General features: G+C 39.8%; 1 protein-coding gene across 10 annotated transcripts in view; it reads left to right on the top strand.

The window, feature by feature from the left end:
* GULP1 (GULP PTB domain containing engulfment adaptor 1) overlaps positions 1 to 2,478 on the top strand; it is a 150,026-nt gene extending 147,548 nt beyond the window's left edge. For 8 of the 10 annotated variants that reach the window (XM_042041720.1, XM_042041721.1, XM_042041719.1 and 5 more), the window contains one exon: positions 377 to 2,478. In XM_042041720.1, the coding sequence (XP_041897654.1) occupies positions 377 to 398 (22 nt within the window). In that variant the 3' untranslated portion in view covers positions 399 to 2,478. The remainder of the gene's footprint in view (positions 1 to 376) is intronic. The other 2 variants (XM_042041716.1, XM_042041717.1) reach the window with 2 other exon arrangements.
* Positions 2,479 to 18,809: the final 16,331 nt, after the last annotated feature.

The following is an 18,809-nucleotide window of genomic DNA, read 5'->3' as shown; positions in this document are numbered from 1 at the left end:
CATGTAGCCCTAATCTTTCCTGCTTATAAATCCTCTTGAATTTTACTCAGGAACAACATGGTGCACATCAAACTTGTTTGGATTTCTGTTGACCTATGTACATGAATATTCAATGTTGTTATTCTATAGTATTTTCTTAACTTCTTGTACATATTGTAGCTATGCTGTTGTATGGCAAATGTCTTTTATAAATTAACCACTGAGACTTATTAAAAAGTGGCTGACCAAATAATGTAAGTGTTTGTGAATTCAGGCTGAAGTACTATGTCAGTTTGTCTGCCTGAAGATATGCTTGAATTTAAGTGCTTTTAAAAAGAGACCATAATCCTCCAGAACTCACTTGGCTTTTTCCTAATGATCTCTTGTTTCATTGCAGGAGGGGTTCAAAATGGGATTAACTCTTGAAGGCACAGTATTTTGTCTTGACCCACTAGACAGCAGGTGCTGATGCCAAGAAAGTCAATGTGAAATTCCTCCGCAGTGGGTTTTTTATTTTTGAACACGTACTCACAGATACTATCCATGTGCCAAAAGTTGCTTTTTTCAACATGTAAACTCTTGTGACGCTTGCTTCTGTAAAAATCCAACTTAGTTCACTCTTTCCCTGTACAAATGTAAAAAGTTGTATTTGTTTATGAATTATGAATTAAATTACGCTGTTGTGTTTCTTTCTCTCACATTTTGGCCCAAGTTTACTATGCTTTATGACTATTAGCTTGGAGAAGTTCTTCAGAAAGGTCACATATACCTCCCTCCCTCTCTCTCTCTCTCTCCCTCCCTCCCTCTCTCTCTCTCTCTCTGCAAATGTGCAGGCATGATTTTTACATAATACTTTATACTTTACCTGGCAGCATTTTTAAATTATGCTTCTAAAGCATTATTTAATATTCAAGCAGTAAAATTATTAATATCTACTACAAAAAAATTCAATTTGCAGAGAAAAAAACCATAAAATACTAACCATTACTCTATGCTTCAAAAGTAAATCTCGATGCAGTGTGACTGATTTCCATTACTGTGTGTGGTTACTATGCTGTACATACGTTGTCATTGGTTTATACAGTCCAGATTTTACATCCTTCATTCATGTTTTAGAAACTAACAAGTTATTAGTCTGCTGATAAGTGCTTAATGAGCCTAGAACTGCTAAATTGCAGAATGGACAAATTAACTGCCCTTTATTTTGCTATTTTATAGCTGAAGTGTAAAGTATGTACCTTGGAATCCATTACATGCTAGCCATAACTTAAAAGGAAGATTATGGTCTTGCATTCACTTAGGAACTTATGAAATTTTGTCTATAAGCAGGCACTGGGCTCAGTTCTGGAATTACTTTCAACACCTGAGTGTTTACAGCCAGGCTCAGTTGAGTATTATTTTTTTACTCTCTGTTTTAGTGTTCCATGTCTTTAATTTTGAGGCTTTCTGCAAAGAATGCACTATGAGTTAATAAGTCCTTTGTACCCACTGGTTGTTCTTGTTACAGAAATACCTGCACATCAAAATTCTCAGCTGCTGGTGAGATGAATGCTGACATGTCTATGCATACTCTTCATTAATCTTTCTCATAAGCAATAAGATACCCTCTTAAACCTATCTCAGAAAATTATTATCATTAGTTCAATTCAAAAGCTTTCAAACCTCTAGTATTTTCCCCAAAAAACATACAAATATGGAAAAACCCCCAAAATTTTCAGGTTTTTTCTTTTTTACTTTTTTTTTTTTTAATAAGAGGATTTTTTGGCATCACTTACGGTTTTGTCCTTAAGCATCACAGTTTACACCAAAAACACATTTTTCAAATTTTTATCACATGTGTATCTTTATGCCTTGTTCAACAAAGTACTTGTGCATGTACCTTTGGAGTGCACTAAAAGAATGGGGTTATTCCTTTGCTGGGTTTGACACATCCTCAGGTACCTTGCTGAATCAGGGCCTTAACATCCTACATTGCATTAGTCTTCCTCTCTCTTGTATTTTGGTCATCATTCATATAGAGTATTATAGAGAAATATATATATAAAAATATATTAAATCACTAACAAATAGAATAGTATATGTTTCATAAAGAAAAGTCTTTATAATTTTGTTTGTCATATAGTATTTTTGAATTTGTATAATGAGGATGTTTAGTAGCCATAGGAATGGCCTTTTTTAACAAATAGAATTTGTATTTTTATTGTACTTTAAAAAGCTTTACATAATAAGCATCTATTTAGTGGTCATTTATTATCAATGGCAACACTAAGATAATATTTGCACATTTTAAGAAACCTTTTTCGTTACTGATTTTTATGATAGTTGACTGCAAATGGCATGGTTAAATCTTACATACTTGGTCAATACATACAAAAATACTTAAATCTACACAACAGTGCATTTTTAATTTTTATGTGATCCAATTGGAAACTGTATTTCTATGTAATCTCAAATGTCTGTTTAATTTTGCCTAAAATAAATGTTTTTAAATAAATTGCATCCTAGAACACAGTGTTCATTCACTGAAATGCCCAGTTGGAAGGGAGGGTGGGGAGGTGCTTAAATGTTGGGCTGGACCTGCTGCAAAGGGGGGTTTAGTGCTGCAATGGGTCAAAAGTCACCTTTGGAAGGGATCTGATCTCAGACAGGGTAGAGTGATTCCAATCACTTCTATTACTGAGTTTGGACTAATCTGCAATCAGCAGAGAAAAATCCTGTTCTATGTGCAGCTATATAATAGTGATAATTAGGGAGTAACTCTGCAGTGTTTCCTGGATTTAATTGACTTTTCTTTTTGCCTTTTTTTCCCCCATACTTCTCCGCTTGATATACTTGGCTCCTGACTGACTATTTAAGGAGGGAAGGATATAATTGAAGTTTTCCTGAGCCTTAGAAAACAATCTCTTTACCCAGGTGTGTTAATGGGACAGGCTGCTGCAGATGGTGTTGATGCTTTTGAGAAGAGAAAACTGATCTTAAACCATCTGGTCATTTCTTCCCTCGTAAAACTGCCCTCCAAGTTAATGCTCAAAACCCATCTAAGCACTTGGATTTGTGTGAATGGGGCTTGAACAGTCCATGGGAATGGGTACTGGCAGGGCTGGCAGGTAAGGAGCACGTGTCATCACCTCCTGTGAGCTGTAACCACCAAGCTGTTCCTCCCTCCTTCTGTCAGTGTTCTCTCACAGGCAGTGCAATAACACCTTGTGCTACATCTCCACACTTTGAAAATACCTGGTTGGGAGCAGTCAGAGGAGCCCAGGCGATTGCTCTTGCTCTGGTCAGAGTGAGTGGGATGCTGCCGCTGCCCACACCAGTGTTGGTTGTGGGAGTTGTCTTGTTTCAGAGAGAGTAACACCACCTACTGGGTTAGAGATACGGTGCTAGTGAGTCATGACCAAGACTTTTTTGACTTGTAAATTTGCCCTCCAACAAAAATAAATACCAGTGCATCTTCATGCTGCCCGTTCTGTCTACACTTTTTTCTTTCCTTCGGATGCCTTTTCTTTCCCTTTCTCTTTTTTTCTTCTTTAAACTGTGATCACCCTGCTGAACCTGCTAACTGTGGCTGTATGACTTCTGGACATGTAATAGTAGATTTTGGTTCCACTTGACTGCCAGCAACTGTCCTGACCTGTCATACCAAGCTATATTAACACCAAGAAGCAGTATTCCTTGCTTTATGTTCCTTTTTTTTTTCCTATGATATAAACTATTTTTTCGTTCTGGCTGCCTATAATGGCATACCTGAGTAAATGAGCTGCTGAGGTTAGAATTCTGAAGTCAAACAGCTGAAATATGGTGAGTTTGTGTGTTTTTCTTTTAACCTTTGATAAATCACTGACCATCATTGCAGGATGTTCTTGGCCTAACTCATCTTTACTTCTGATGAGTCTGCAAGTGGCTCTTGTTCTTCCATGTGACAGATGGGATTTGTGCTAAACATATAATTGATCAAATTGCTCAAATTGGAAAAGATCAAATCCTTCATGTGGTGAAAGGAATTATATTCCATTCTGGCTTCACAGATGGAAAGGAAGAAAAGAAGGAGAAATTCTCACGCTTGCAGAAGCGTGGCTGTGTAATCCCAGAGGTGATTGAACGTGCCAAGGAATGGGTCTGGCTCTGAGACTTCATTATGATGATTAATTTTCAATTTGTGGGACAGGGCACGGTCTCATTCTCACCGAGCAGCTCTGCTTCACAGAAAGAGTCCCTTCTGCAAAGCAGGAGAGTGTCACTGCCTGAGAAATCTCTGCTTAAACACCCAGAGCTCCTGTTTGCACTGTATCTCACTTGTCACTAGAGATTGTCACCCTTTGAACACTCTCTTAAGACAGGAGAAGTGTTAAGAATTACAGGCAGGTTCTCAGCTTTCTTATTTTCACACTTAGGGCATTTGTTGTTGCTTTTCAAAATTAGAGGATGCAGAAGTCACACTTACAAAAAACCTCAGAATAACTGGCCATGTGTTTTAAAATGCAACTGAAAATGCCTACTGGTAGGTGTTTGGTGAGCTTCAGCTAAAAGGCAGCAAGTGAGCTTTGGTACTTAATTAGCCTGCTTTTCCCCCTTTCTTTTATAGACAAATTCTTGATGAGAGACTGAGGCATCGGTTGCACTGTCAGCTGGTGAAAAGTACTGGTTAGCAGTTCTCATCAACGAAGTAGAGACCAGGATTTCAAATATCTGATTTTGTCCAGTTATTTCAGAAGGGCAAGGCAGCGTTTTGTCCGAGGGAAAGCCTGATGGTTGTAGTATGTGCTGCCTTCCTAGGATGCTCCAGCATTCAGCCTGTGGCGGTGCACAGATTAAAGAAACTGCACATTTATTTATTCATCAGACCAAAACACCTTCTGGAACTACAAGACGCAGTGGGATTCTTGGAGTGAATATGTAATTCTTGTGTATGATGGGGTAAATGTTTACAAATGTGTGAATATACAATTAAACTTTTGTGTTTAAGAAATTTCCCAAGAATCTAATCTTTATATTGTTAGGGATAACAAACCCTGCAGGTTACGTCTCCTGGAGTGGATTCTGGAATGGACTGAACTTATTTTAAGTCTCGTATGAATGACAGCAACCGACGTCAGCAGATTTCACCTTTAGACTCTTCTTTTCTTTCTTTTTCTTTCCTCACATTTTCCACTGTTTGTTTCAGCAAAGCTTATGCCTTGCAATAAAGATTAAGACAGAGCAGAAACAAATTAGGAAGGAAGTATAGAAGAAAATTAAAAGGGAAAAAATACCATCTTGTGCCAACATTAAGCAGTTTAGTCCCAACGCATTTTTTTTGTGAAACTTTACTGATGCGAGAATTTCTCTTGTTCTGCCCCATCACTTTTTATACCTATCTCAGGATTGCATGAGGGCTGCCAAGAGGTAGATTTGCCACGTCTGCAGTCCACAGCTCTTGGAGCTGTTGGAGTGTGCCCGAAGCAAGGAATGTTGCCTCACACAGAGTAGGTAACTCACAGTGAGCCTTGTCCAAGATGCTGCTTGCTGCAAGTTTCAATTTCCGTTCATTTATCCTAATTTCTGGTAGTTTGTACCGTATTAAAAACCTGGCAAGGTTGCATATCTGACAAAGGCTTCCAAAAGGAAGCTGTACTAGGCTGTTACAAAAGTGCTTTAGCTAATTGCCTTTATTCTAATATTGGTTGGAAAGCATGACAGTCATCCATATTTTCTAAATGCCTGTTAATATAATCTTGATATAAATTAATCTCCTTATAAGAACTCTGCCAAAAGAGGAGTCTTCAAACAGACCCTTTAGAATTTTCATCAATTCAGTTCCCTTTGCAGCTTCATACTACACACAAGCTTTTCTGACCAAAAAGAAACTCAGAAATTCTGTTCAACTTGAGTACTTCTAAAAGTTACCTCTGGTTTTACCATGTGTGACATTTAAATTGTGGCAAGTTTTATTTCTTTTATGATTGTATTATGTGAGCATTTTATTCAGTAAAAACAAGATGCTTTTTGGAGCTTCTGCACCGTATTAGAATTGGAATATTTTTGAGCATGTTTCACTGAAAATAACTGAATGAGTTCTCTAGGGATCTAAACTGGTTTGCTTTGGGAAACTATTGTGCATTTTAAATATTTTGGTGTTCTTGTAGTTTGGGGTTTTTTTAAGGAACTTCATTGTTTTTAAATAAAGCAATCCTTGACAGTGTGAAGACAGAAAATCCTTAGCCTGTGCACTGCAATAGGATAAGGTTCTAAAGATAATATGGTTCTTGGGGGAAAAAAAACCCAAAACCTATTTGAAGGGCCTTGATAGACTAAAAATCTAAGGTTTTTTTCCTCTTCATCATTAATATTTAGAGTATTCACATTATGATTCATGTACATACTCGGCTAATGTTTTTGTGGTGGAAGAGAGCCACCGTAATGGCAGATTAAAGCTACCTACAGTGTAAGCAATGCAGGAATGGGTTTCCCCTGTTTTTGCAACCTTATATACATTAAAATACTATGAAAAATCCAGAATAAATCTGATTTTTTGAAACGCTTCAACCCTGTGAAATAGTGACATGATCACATATAATTTGTGGTAGATAAACCTGGGATGCAAAAGAAGCAACTACACTTGGCAATAAAGGTAAGAGTTCTCAAGGTAAGTGAGAGTGAGTGAGAAATTGTACAGGAGCATGGAAATGCTCTGTGGGATTGCTTGGGAGACTGGGCTTAGCTGTGCTGCGTTCATGAGTGAGGCTGTATTTTTGTAGTTTAGCTGATGATCTGCCATACTGCTGCTGAGAAGGAAACAAAAATTAACAAAAAAAATTAAAATTCTTGATTAAAATGCTGTTTCCAGATTTTGAGTCAAAGTGTCTCCTGATGAAAAGTTTTAATGTTGACTTTACAAGTTGCATGTCTGTTTTCACATCTTTAAGGTTTTAGTGAGTCTACACTAAAATCTGTCCCTCAGGGTGTTAAGGATTTTTAGCGCTCACTGTGTGTATTTTGATAGAACCTGTAGATTGCCATAATATTTGATGTAAAAAGAGTGAACAAGACTTCTTCACAATTGCATGCTGTGGTAACATGGCAAAGGCTAGATATATTAAATTGGAGCAATATAATTTCATAGAAGATTCCAGTATTTAATAGCCCTTTTAAAAGTAGGTATTTTAAAAGAATGGAATCTTATTTAAAAGTCTGAAATATGTGACTAGAGAGCTAAGTAAACAAGATAAATTGCCTCTTGGCATTCTAATAAATAAACCAGTAAGGCCATTAAAGCCACATGAGTCATAGAGTCGTAATGAATTTACTTGAAACTTAGGAAAACAGGGATTTGTTTTCTCAGGACCACTGATTCAGTCTCTCACAGACCTCCCTGGCTAAAAGGTTGAATGCCAAAGGGAAAAAAATCCCACACAATATTCTAAGCAATATTTGACTGTAATGCAGTGGTCATCCTGAATCTTGGTATGTGCTCATAAACAAACTGTCATGGTTGCAAAAGGTACGGGGAAGCAGAGAGAGATGATATAAAATGAGAAAGTTAGTGTGAGTGAGATTATCAGACAGAAAAACCTGAATTTGCATGACCACACAGCCCACAGAAAAGACTCACATGATGCTTAACTACCCTGAAAACACATTTTGAGCATCTGTGAATGTATAGCTGATGCAGAAAATGCTACTGAGCAATATCTATCAGGGATCTAAAACTACCATGTTGCAGATGGCTTTCATTTTTCAGAAAAATGTGTGGACAAACTGTTTACAGTATTTCAAGTGGTACTTGCTCATTGATCTGTTCACACTGGAATGGGAACGCTGCACAAATGCCCGGATTGCACTGCTGTGCAAACAAGGGTGCAGAAAGCTTTTCCTCCGGAGACTGATGCTTCCAGAGGTACCTCCTGAGGCAGGAGGGGGAGTTTGGGGTGGCTGAATGGGGAGGTGCTTCCGACACTGCAGCTGCTGAACAAGAATACAGCTTAACAGAGCTGACAGAGTTTGTGGAAATGTCAAGTCAATCTCCATCAGGATTTCAAGCACAAGGCAAATAGGTGCAGACAGACATTGAATGCATTCCAGACACTGGCCCCTCTCTCAGCTGTTACAAAGTAGAGAACATTTAAAATTTGCTTTTTCTCAGCCTCAGAGGAAACCCTTGGGAAAAAGTACCTTCCAATACATTCTGGCAGAATTTAGATTAAATAGGGACACACATTCTTACTCCCCGAATTTAATTAACAAGCAACAAGACAATAAGCAAGAGAGAGTTTAATGAAATGTATAAAAAATGCATTATCTCTATGTTTTATAAATGCAAGCCCTTATTTGCAAACCCAGAGAGTATTCTAGCTTCTATTTGTTTGAATACTACTTATTTTTCTTATAATATCTTAGATTTTATGAATTCATTTTTATTTTTTCGCTATTTCAGTCTTCCTAGAGAACTTTCTGGAAAGCTGTGAAATATGTGGTGGGTGTATATTTCACCATTCTGACATTTCTGCCACTAGAAACAGTGGCGAGACTGTTTTTTCTTAAAACCTAACATCCAGCCTTCTTCCTGGGAATCAAAAATGCATGTTGGTGTTTCAAAGGGCAAATAAGCCTCCAAGGAAAGTTAAAAAAAAATCCTGTGGTTGGCCCCAAGAAGCCTGCTGTTTTCCAGGAATGCTGGATTAGTTTGTGATCTACAGCTCCCTGTTTCAATACAGCTGTGCTTTTTTCCCCACCAAACCTTATGCAAGAGAATCACACAACTTGAGCTCTGACTGGAGCTGACCCAGGGTTACACTCCTGGAAAGCAGCACTTGAGGACACTTTCAGGAGAACACTGCTGTAAGCAGGAGTTTGTGGGGAGTTTGTTCCTGTGGGCACCCAGGGAAGCAGTTCTGTGAATACTGAGACCTGACCAAAGGCAGGGAAAATTCAAGATGAAGTAATGCCTCAAACTCTTTCTTTAGGGTAATGTTGGTACAGCCTTGTAGTATATCTTTTTTTATCCAACCAGCTATTGACAGTTATTTTTATTCTGGTGTTATAATTTTTGTTCCATCAGTGCATAACAAGTATATGCTAGAAAAGCCTTGCCAAATTTAGAAAGCAGATAAACAGTGCCATACCTTTATTTTTAAAAAATAATTTCTTACCAAAACTCTTGTGTGCTGCTCTGGGATTGTCTTTTCAAAGCTGATTTGTTAGGGGAAAGCGTTTACCTTTCAGTTGCACTGCTATATTGGATGTTTCACAGTTTTTTACCACTGCAGGTGTGACGAGATAAAAACAGAAATATACTTCCTATCTTTTTCAGTCTCTTAATGTCATTGGATGTCAGGCCATTCCTTTGTCTGCATATTGAGATTTAGACATAAATAAGATTTTATGTATAAGTTGTGTCTTTTCTATATTGTTCCATTGCAGTGATCATTATTCCTTTGAACTGTCAGAAGTACAGGATTAGAGATACAGAGGCCCTTCTCCTTCCCTGGGAGCAAAGGGTCTTCATCATCTTCATCTTTAGGACTATCTCTGGGAGCATCTCTAGGGACTGAGGTTTTCTCCTTTCCCGTTTGGAGCAAAAGTCCTCATCTGGTTCATCTCTCCCTGTCCAAACTTCTCATGAAATTACAGCTGCGTCAGCATCTGCCTATCTCAGTGCAGGTGCTTTTGCTTACGAGTTGAACACTCCACCCCCCAGATCTTCATGGAATTACAACAGGATACTCTGATATATCATAGCTTCACAACAGAATTTCAGCTTTAAGCATCTCCTCTCTCTCTTCCCTCAGGTTTTCAGCTCTTCACAGCAATGAAAAGGGTTAATCTCACCTCGGCCTTGCAGCTTTGCAGCTGGAATGTTGAATTTTTCTTATCGCAGTGGAGAGGGGGGAGAGCCGAGCCGCTCCGGCTGCCCACAGCAAGGCAGTGGGGGGGGTTCCACGGCTGGAACAGGTCCATGGCTTCAGGATGGCCGTGGCCCGGCCCGGCCTGGCCCAAGCAGGGCCTGGCTGGGCCCACTGGCCCCCACACGGGGCCTGCAGCCACCTGTGCCAGCGCCGGAAACGAGAGAGAGCTTGGAGGGGGAGTTTGCCTATTCTTAAATGTGGATCACAGAGGTGGTCACAACTTTAAGTGGCTTAGAGAATTGTCCATATTCAAACTGGCCAGCTGATAGGTTCTATCAGTTCCCAGAGGAAACTGTAAGCACCCCTTAGCAAGGACATCCCTTCTGGGACTATGCTTGCTAACCTATGACAGGCATTCAAGGCCCTCTGTTGTGGAGCCAGATTCCAGCAGCACCCTGTGTGAAGGAGCTTCACTCTGGGCTTTGGAACCTCAGTGTACACCTTGAAGGCAGCTGGGGGGGGGGGGTATGACCTCAGGATGTGTCCATTCAGGTGACCCTCTGGTGCTCAGCACATTGGTTTCCAGCTCTGGGAAAGAGGATGAGGAAGCTCAGAAATGCCAACCTTGCTCATGGACTCTGACACCCTTACATGCTACAGTGCCTTGCATAAACTGGTGGGGTGTCTGTACCCCACTCTGAACTTTGGTGTTTCAGCTCTGGATTCCTCTCTTCTCTTCCAGGTCTCCTCTTCCTCACCCCAGCAGTCCCTGTGCCCACACCAGAATCATGTTTATAGTCACAGCCACATTCATTAATCTGAGCTCTTGAACAGTTTACACAGGACTAGCTTGTCTGCTCTAGAAAAGAAATCCTGTACTGAATCTCACTTGATAGGCCTTAGTTGGGTTTTTTCCCCTCAAGCTTAAATTGGTCCCTGTGGAGCGTCTGCTGAGAGAGACACCAGGCCTCCCAGCAGCACTGCTGTAGGACTTGTCTGAAGCATGAGCACTTAAACCTCATGAAAGTCAGTCTAGATACTTCTGATGAATCAGTCCCAGCTTCCCATTAAAGTCTGTCTGGAAGGACTTTCTTTGTGTGGCTGCCGTCATGGTCCGCAGCAGTTCATTGATGAGGAGATGCTGGTTGAGACCAAGCCAAATGTACTCCTGCTTTCCAAAAGGCTGTCTCAGGACCAATCTGTGGCTATGGCAGATTGAATGCACATGGAAAAGTGAATTGCTGCCCCATAGACATGGCTGCCTCCACTATCCCAACTCTGCCACCCACATGATTCCCTGTGACCAGTATTCCTGTTAATACTTTCAGCCTCCTGTGTATTGCTGAAGGCCCATATGCCATTTCCTAGGAATTCCAGAAAAATGACCAACAGTGGTGCATCCTCCAAATTCATGTATTAAGTCAGGGTAAGACCACCCATCCAAGCAGACTGTAAAGCTTCCCAGATTCACCTCCAGCACTGATTGATGAATTAATTCCCATATGGGCCACTGCCTCTGTCACAGCAGTCTCAATTCCTGGTAACTCCAGGACACTCAGGATCCGGTGTGAGTAGTTCTTAGAATGTTTTCGTGGTCCAGGTTTTGCACAATCTTCTTTCCTCTTCAGCTGCATTAGGTATAAGTAGCTTTTCTTCTGAGTCTTTGCTGGCGTGACCAAGGGCTTTCCTGACCTCTGCTGTGGGTAAAACACTTTTTAGTCAGAGGTTTCTCTGTGGAGGAAGGGGCCATGTGTGCTGCAGGGATGCCACCTGTCCATGTACAGGCTGCCAAGCCTTGGGCTGGGCCGGGCCAGGTTCCGACAGCTTTGTCAGTTCCTGTTGGAAGGTGTGGCTGGAGGTGGTGTCTGGACAGTCTGGCTGGGCAAACAAGTGTAAGCACCGAGGCTGGCTGAAGAGAAGGTTGGGTTGGGGACAAACATGAGGAGCTCTTACATTAGCAGCCTGTTGGTGTAACTAAAAGGGAGAGGCACAGGAAAGACTTGCAGCTGAGGACAGTGCAGGGAAGGGCAGGAGGGAAAGCTGCACAATTCCATTGTTCAATCACTGTCCATCTTGTGTCAGCATTTTTTCAGCAGCTGCCAGAGAAGCAATGAACCGCATTCTGTGTGAGGTTATGTGTGCACAGCACAGGTATGTTGGACAGCTGTGACACTGGGGCATCCATCCTCTCTGGGTTCCCAATTCTTGCTGCCTGACTTCATATCCAGTGATTGATGTGTGTAGAGCCCATGGCAGTGCATGGAGAAAGCATTTCTTCTCCAGTCAGTCTGTGCATCCAAATCATGGAAATTATTAACTGCTAGGAACCCCTTGCTCAGAGGGATACAGACTTAGGGTGGTGAATGTGAGTATGTTTTTATGTGACCCTTTCATGGATTGTTATGCATTTAATTTAACTGGTATTGTTTCACAATAGCCTTTATTGACAGAGTACAATAAATTTCAGTGTGACAGTGGTTCTCCCTGTGATTGCCCCATAGGTACCCTTAGATGCTTGACAGATAATGCAGACACTTAGCTCCCCCCGGGGTTGGCAGACAGTTCCTCCCTGGAATAATTATCAAAACATGTTTCTAATCCCATCTCCAGGAAATTTAGTTAGTTCTTGTTTTCCCCCTCTGAAAGAAAGAAAAAATAAGTATACACCTCATAATGATATAATTATCTCTGCCTATGTGAAATCAACCTACAGTTTGGTAAAGAAAACAACCTTTTCCTTTCTAAGAATATGGCAATACTGGCTTATTAACACAGTAAACTTCAGCCCTTGCCTTTAATCATGCAAATATTTATACATGCGTGTGTTTAAATGAAAATGCTATAGATATAGGTCTATGTACATACCTTCAAACAAAAAACCCACAAAAATCTTTTGGAAAAGCCCACAATAGCACAGCAAGTAACCAGATGAAAGAGATTAAGAGCTGTAGTCTTCCTTGGTGCCACATCAGTGATGCTGCAATCTACCAGCTTATAAACCCTAATGACTTGATTTAAATACATATACACTTACATCCATTTATTATATTCATTTGATACATAGTTTATGCCAACTTTACTTTGTCAATATGGAAGGAGTAGGAGAAAATAGAAATATTTTTATATACTCTAGCATTTTCAATGAAGAACAAAGGGGAGTTTCAAAGAAAGGGATCAAAGACGCAAAGTTCTTGCTACAGGTTGAGATGTATTGTGATAGATGTCTGACATATGTTGTTATTCCAAAATGGCTAAGGCAGCCTTATGTATTAACAAAAAACATATTATACATCAGGGACTTGCAGTGAAAGGGCAGTTTTGTGAAAATTAACACCACATTTTGAAAAGGTTTTGTTGGAAGGCAAGTCAGTGCATTACACGACTTAAGCAAAGCTAGCTCCAGTTATGTGTGGGATGTGTTCTCTCCTCCCTGTGTCTGTGTTTCCAGATAACCTAGTACTTGGGTTTTCTTAGAGAAATTGTTGCATAAGAAAGAATTACTTGCTAGTTTTATCACTCAAATCATCCTGAGAGTCTCGTGTTCCAAATAGCCTATGCTGTGGTAAAGCAGGGGTGTGCTGCAGAGAAGTGAATGCACTCCTCAGTGTGACTGACTTGTAAATTTGCCAGAATCAGCTTCTAAATGTACTGTGTTATAAGTCCTAGACCTCCTTAACTAAGGTTGGTCTTTCCCATTCACATGGGGCTGCCACTGAAAGGACAGAGTAATACAGCAAACAAAAGGGACAAAGGGGTGTTTTAGGAAAATAGGAAAATAACACGATTAATATGTTATTCTTTCTTCAAATATACCCAGAACAACATCATCTAAAGCCACCATACAAAGAGTTAAAAATTGCTCAGAAGGCTTTTTTTTGTAATCTAGGGACATGAACATAATTTTAATTTTATCCTTTACCAATACATTTGATCTAGCCACAAAAGTACGTAGACCATTTGCAGCCAGCATTTTCAAGGTGAAAAACCCCAAACCATCAAAAGCAATGGAAGAGTTCCTTGGTGTTTTTTCTGTTGAGCTGAATTACTTTGCTCTGAGTCTATGTTTTAGCTGTCTTTAGATATCTATTTAACAAATTTTTAACCTAATCTAATTTCATTAATACTTCTAGACTTCAATGCTTTTTGGTCAGATAGTGGAGAGCTTTTTTACTTCTCATGATATCTGAACTCAGCTATGAGTAAAGCTTTCAGTGTGGTCACTGGTAATCTGACCTCCTTTCACATGACATGACCACAAACTGAACTCTACAGCAAAGATTTTACTTCTTTGTTTCATCTCTGATCTGAAGTGATACCAAGTTTCCGTTGTTTCTGGAAAATCTCAAATCCAAGCTAAACTCCAACATGCTCTGTGGTTTTGATCTGTCAGAACATGCAGTTTGCAAATCTCAGGCTGCTCTGCTAGGAAACCCTTGACAAGTGTCTGCTTCATTTTACTTACCAAAATCCTAGATTAATTACAGTGACTTCCCAAGCTTTTGGCACACCAGGGGAGTCAAATCCGGCCTGTTCTGCTTCTGTACTCTTTTAGCAGCTTGGCAGAGAGAGAAGCTCATACTGAATTGGTCATCATTCACTCTATGGCCATGCCACAACAGCAGTGATTTGTCATTTTTTGGGATGTCCCATCCTATCTATGCACACATCAGGAGGCTGAAGAGGGCTGAGATACTTCTATTTGAAAGCAGAGCACAGAAACCCTTCCAAACCACACAGGTGCCACAGACTGTGCCCTCAAATAACTGCAAACAGAAATAAATGTGTCTCAGCCGAGCAGGAAGGGTTTCATCCACCTCCCTGTGCCATTCCCAGGCTGAGACAGGGTGGGAGGCCGTGCAGGACCTGTCCATGGCAAACGCATAAAACCTGGGTGGCTTTGTGTTAGTCCAGAGTGCAGCAGTAGTGCTCAAAGGCACAGGGGAATTTAGGAGAAGTGAAGAGGGATGAGGAAAGACATCACCTTCTCTGGCTCCTGACCTTTGCAGGGTGGTATCGAATGTGTCCCCAGGGAGCAACAGTGACATCCTGCGGCTCAGGAGGATGGTGCCGAGTGCCTCGGAGGATATTGGGAAGCAGCAATATCCTTTCTCATCCAGGTTTGCTAAGGCTGCAGTGATGGCGTTTGTTAGTTGCTTGGTTGATTTGGCATTTGGGGTAGGGTTTTTTGTTTGTTTTAACAGATGAGGAAAGGATCTTTCCATGAGATTAGGAGTGAAGCAGTCTGAAGGGAGGGGAGTTGGGCAGGAATGTTTCCTTTACAGGAAGGGAGGACAGAAATTAAGAAAGATGAGAGTTGGAGAAGATAGCTAGGAAGAGCTCTGAGAAAACCAGCATTGCCTCTAATCTATAGATCTCACTAGAGCTGTAAACAAGATAATTCAAACCACTTGCCATTAAACAAGGAAATTTAAATCCTTTTAAAAGACAGCAGCTTATGAAGGTAGAAAAAAGTAAAATAAAAGAAAAAGGTATCATGATAAGATGTCTTATGATTTTATGCTTTTTAAAATACTTGTGCTTCCTGTCATTATTTTATTGAAGATTGAACAAAAATTAGTAAGAAATATTCCTATCAGAAGAGGCCAGTTCTGGTTCTTTCAAGACACTGAAATATCTGTAGGCCACTTTGCCCTACTACTTTAAAGTGTGGGTGTAAAATCCCTGTAATGTGTGAGCAGAGTACAGTTTGTTTTGACACTGAAACTCTCTTGCAGGCTCAGTAAGAGGCTGCACAATTGTGAACAGCAGGGAAAAGAGTGGAAGGAGCAGTTATCAGGTCTGCTCGCTAAATCCTAAACTGACCGAGGATCTTCATTCTGGTTGTTTCTGTTTATTGCTCTGAATGGATTGCGCATTTAATCCCACTGCTGTACATCTCTGCAGCAAAGCACATCACACAGCTGCAGTCCTAAACAATTACAGGGGCCACACATTTACAGACCCCCAATCCCAGCAGGAGCCTGCAGTGTACCAGAGCAGCCTTTCTAAAGGATTGCGTGGTGAAATGCTAACCACGGGGTAGTCGATTTAATTCCTATGACATGCAGATGGCACTTGTTGTGTGGTTTCCTTTGCTGCAGCAGCATTCTGTGTCAAGGTGACACTGCACCAAACTACCATATGAATTGCCAAAAAATGTAGTGATGCTCTGATTAGCCTCTCCTATTTGGGTGTTAGTTGATTTTTATTTTATTGATGTCCTTGGGGAAAATCCAATGTGTTTTTTCTCAGACTGCTTTGGATCTAAAACTAATATTGCCACAGATTATTAAATTATCTGGTCACATCTGCTGTTTCCATCTGTTAAGAGAAAGTGCAACTTCATGCTTTTATTCTTTATAAGTGACATTATGTGGTTCACACTGAAAATAATCTATCTGGAAGATAGATAATCTATCTGGAAGAGTCCTTGTGTAACAAACCTGAGACATATGAAAATTACCATCATCAAAACTGCATTAGAAGATACCCCTTTAAGGTGTGACCCCACTTAGATATCCTTACTATGTAGATTGATTTTTTTCCTATGTTTTTAAAGTGGTTTTCTCAGGACTCAGTGGGAATTTATTATCCAAATTCCACAGAAATTCAGTGGAAAATTGTGCAACTAAGTTTAGGTGGGGCAGTGGAGAGACACAGGTGCAACTCAGAGGTCTGCGGGAAGGACCTGAGTATTCCTGGGTACTTTGAGCCATTCAAACCCTTTCAATCCTTGCCTGATCCCTGGATTTAATCTGACTGCCTCAAAGACTGGCTTGTGCAGCCTCCTGCTGTGCTCAGTCTTTTCCCTGGGTGCTCTGGGATGGGGATTTAATCCCATCCTCTTCTCCCACGCTGACTACAGGCACACAGCCTGAATGAAGTGTTTGGATCATCTCGTTCCATGCCTGGACAGAGGGAATTAAAGCCTGAACAGAATCCTTTGATTTGTACAAAAGTTTTGAGGGTCACTTTCAAAGATTGAGGATTTGTAGGCTCCCCGAAACCTGCTGGAGGTGATGTCAACTCTTCTGTACCTGATCATGCTTTCCCACTGGGGAAACAAAAATTTTAAAAAAGAGTTCCTGTGTAAAGAATACAGCTGGAAGTAGATAAAGCTGGACACTTAGATTTTTGATTTTGAGGGAAAGCTTCAGAAAACAAGGCATCTGCAATAAGGAGTCTTCTAAAGCCCAGCTTTACAGGGTGTCATGGTTCTAAGTGTTGGGTTTTCCTGCTTGTACCAAAGAAAGTATTATTTATTTATTTATTTATTTGCTTTAAATCCATGCTGAGAAAAGGGTCTTTTCCCATCTATTTTGGAAAATAGTTGATTTCCTCACTGTTGTGAGGTAGAGATGGAGTATTATGCCACAAATCAAATCACTGAAGTGTAATTGAAAAACCAGCACTGCCACTCATCTATACCTATCCCGAGAACTGTAAACAAGATAATTAAGACCACCTTGCTATTAAACAAGAAATTTTTAAAAAATAATGGTAACAGCTCATGCAGTTAAAAAATAAAAAGAAGTGAAATGATAAAATAGTTATGTTTAGAGATATTTTACCAGTGTTTTCTTGATTTGGAGATCTGTAGAAGAAAATTCCTCCATTATACATGATAACTTCCAATTTCTTTTCTCAAGTAATCATTATCAGAGGCTTCAAAGAATTCTGTTTTCCCTACATCTTGCCAATCTCACAGTGTAAACTACTGTCTTAATGAACCTGTCATACTCATTTATATCAATATATGGCTTACATCCATGGTTCTACCAGTACCTGACAGACCCATTAAATAATAATTTTGCTCAGGTTCTTTCATTATTTTCTATATCTCTTGTTTCCCACTTAGCTTAAATCAGAATACTTCACCTGAAGTGTCCCACTGATCCACTTGCAGGTTGCTGTCACTGCAAAGTGACTCTGTGAGCCCGAGAGCACATACTGGGAGAAACCTGAGCAGAAAACATGTGCAGTGATGAGTAACATCCAGAGAGTACCAAAAAATAGATAATGTAAAATAAGCTAAGCAAATATAACGAGTGCGGTCTTACAGTTGCATCTGCTTTCAACTTAAGTACTGTAAATGAATGCAGTAAGTACATAAAATCACAAGTGAGATAATAAATAGAGTCATTCCAAGGACGTTTACATTTCCATGCTTCTAGAAAACTGATCTGTACTTGTTATGCTGTATCAATTTCATAAGGTATCTTATAACTAAAACAGGAACTCTGCATAATTGTGTATTCAAATATGTCAGTAAAAATATGCAAGAATTAAATCCTCTAGGATTATCTTAATTACATTTTGTAGTTTCTTATAACATTTCTGTTGAACCTTATTATTCTTTTAATAAAACCACTGAAAGTTCATATAGGGAGTCAATTGCAGGAAAACTCCATAGCATTGCAGAGATTATACAGATAATAACAGCCATCCTATACGATCTTTCCTCTTCATCCAAATCTCCATTTAGAGATTGAATACTTGGAGGAGTTTTAGACACCTATGAAGAAAACTTGCAGTTTCTGGGTCATGGTTTCTCTTTTTTTCGTCTCATGGTTCAATTTAAATAATTTATTTTCCAGTTTTTTCTTGCCTCTTAAAAATTTTGATCATGAAAATCATCAAGCTAATTCCTTATGAAAGCAATGATCTTCTTCCAGAAGATTCCTTACTAAACAAATGAACACAGTGCATTTTTCTTTTTTGAATAACAGTTTTCTGTCTGTTGTTCAAGAATTAAGTGATGTCAATCAGGGGAGGGAAAGAAGAAGAGGAAAGTTATAAAAGGCAGAGTAAACATCATGTGAAAAGAGGATGCTGAAATTCTAATAAAAGACAGGAACTGGGATCTAGGACAAAATTTTATTGGATACTACTGCAGGGCCAGAACAAAACCCTGATAAAATAATTAGAGGCTGGCCAGTCAGTGCAATTCAAAATAAATGTGTAGAAAGCAGATTATCTTCTCACATCCTGGAGATGATAGAGAAA

This window comes from Corvus kubaryi, unplaced genomic scaffold (genome assembly GCF_017639235.1).
Source record: "Corvus kubaryi isolate FWS band 111438036 unplaced genomic scaffold, C.kubaryi_AGA036_p1.0 37396, whole genome shotgun sequence".
In the NCBI taxonomy this organism is placed as follows: Eukaryota; Metazoa; Chordata; class Aves; order Passeriformes; family Corvidae; genus Corvus; species Corvus kubaryi.
Note: the sequence above shows the minus strand (reverse complement) of the source record. Positions and strands in the feature narration are given on the sequence as shown.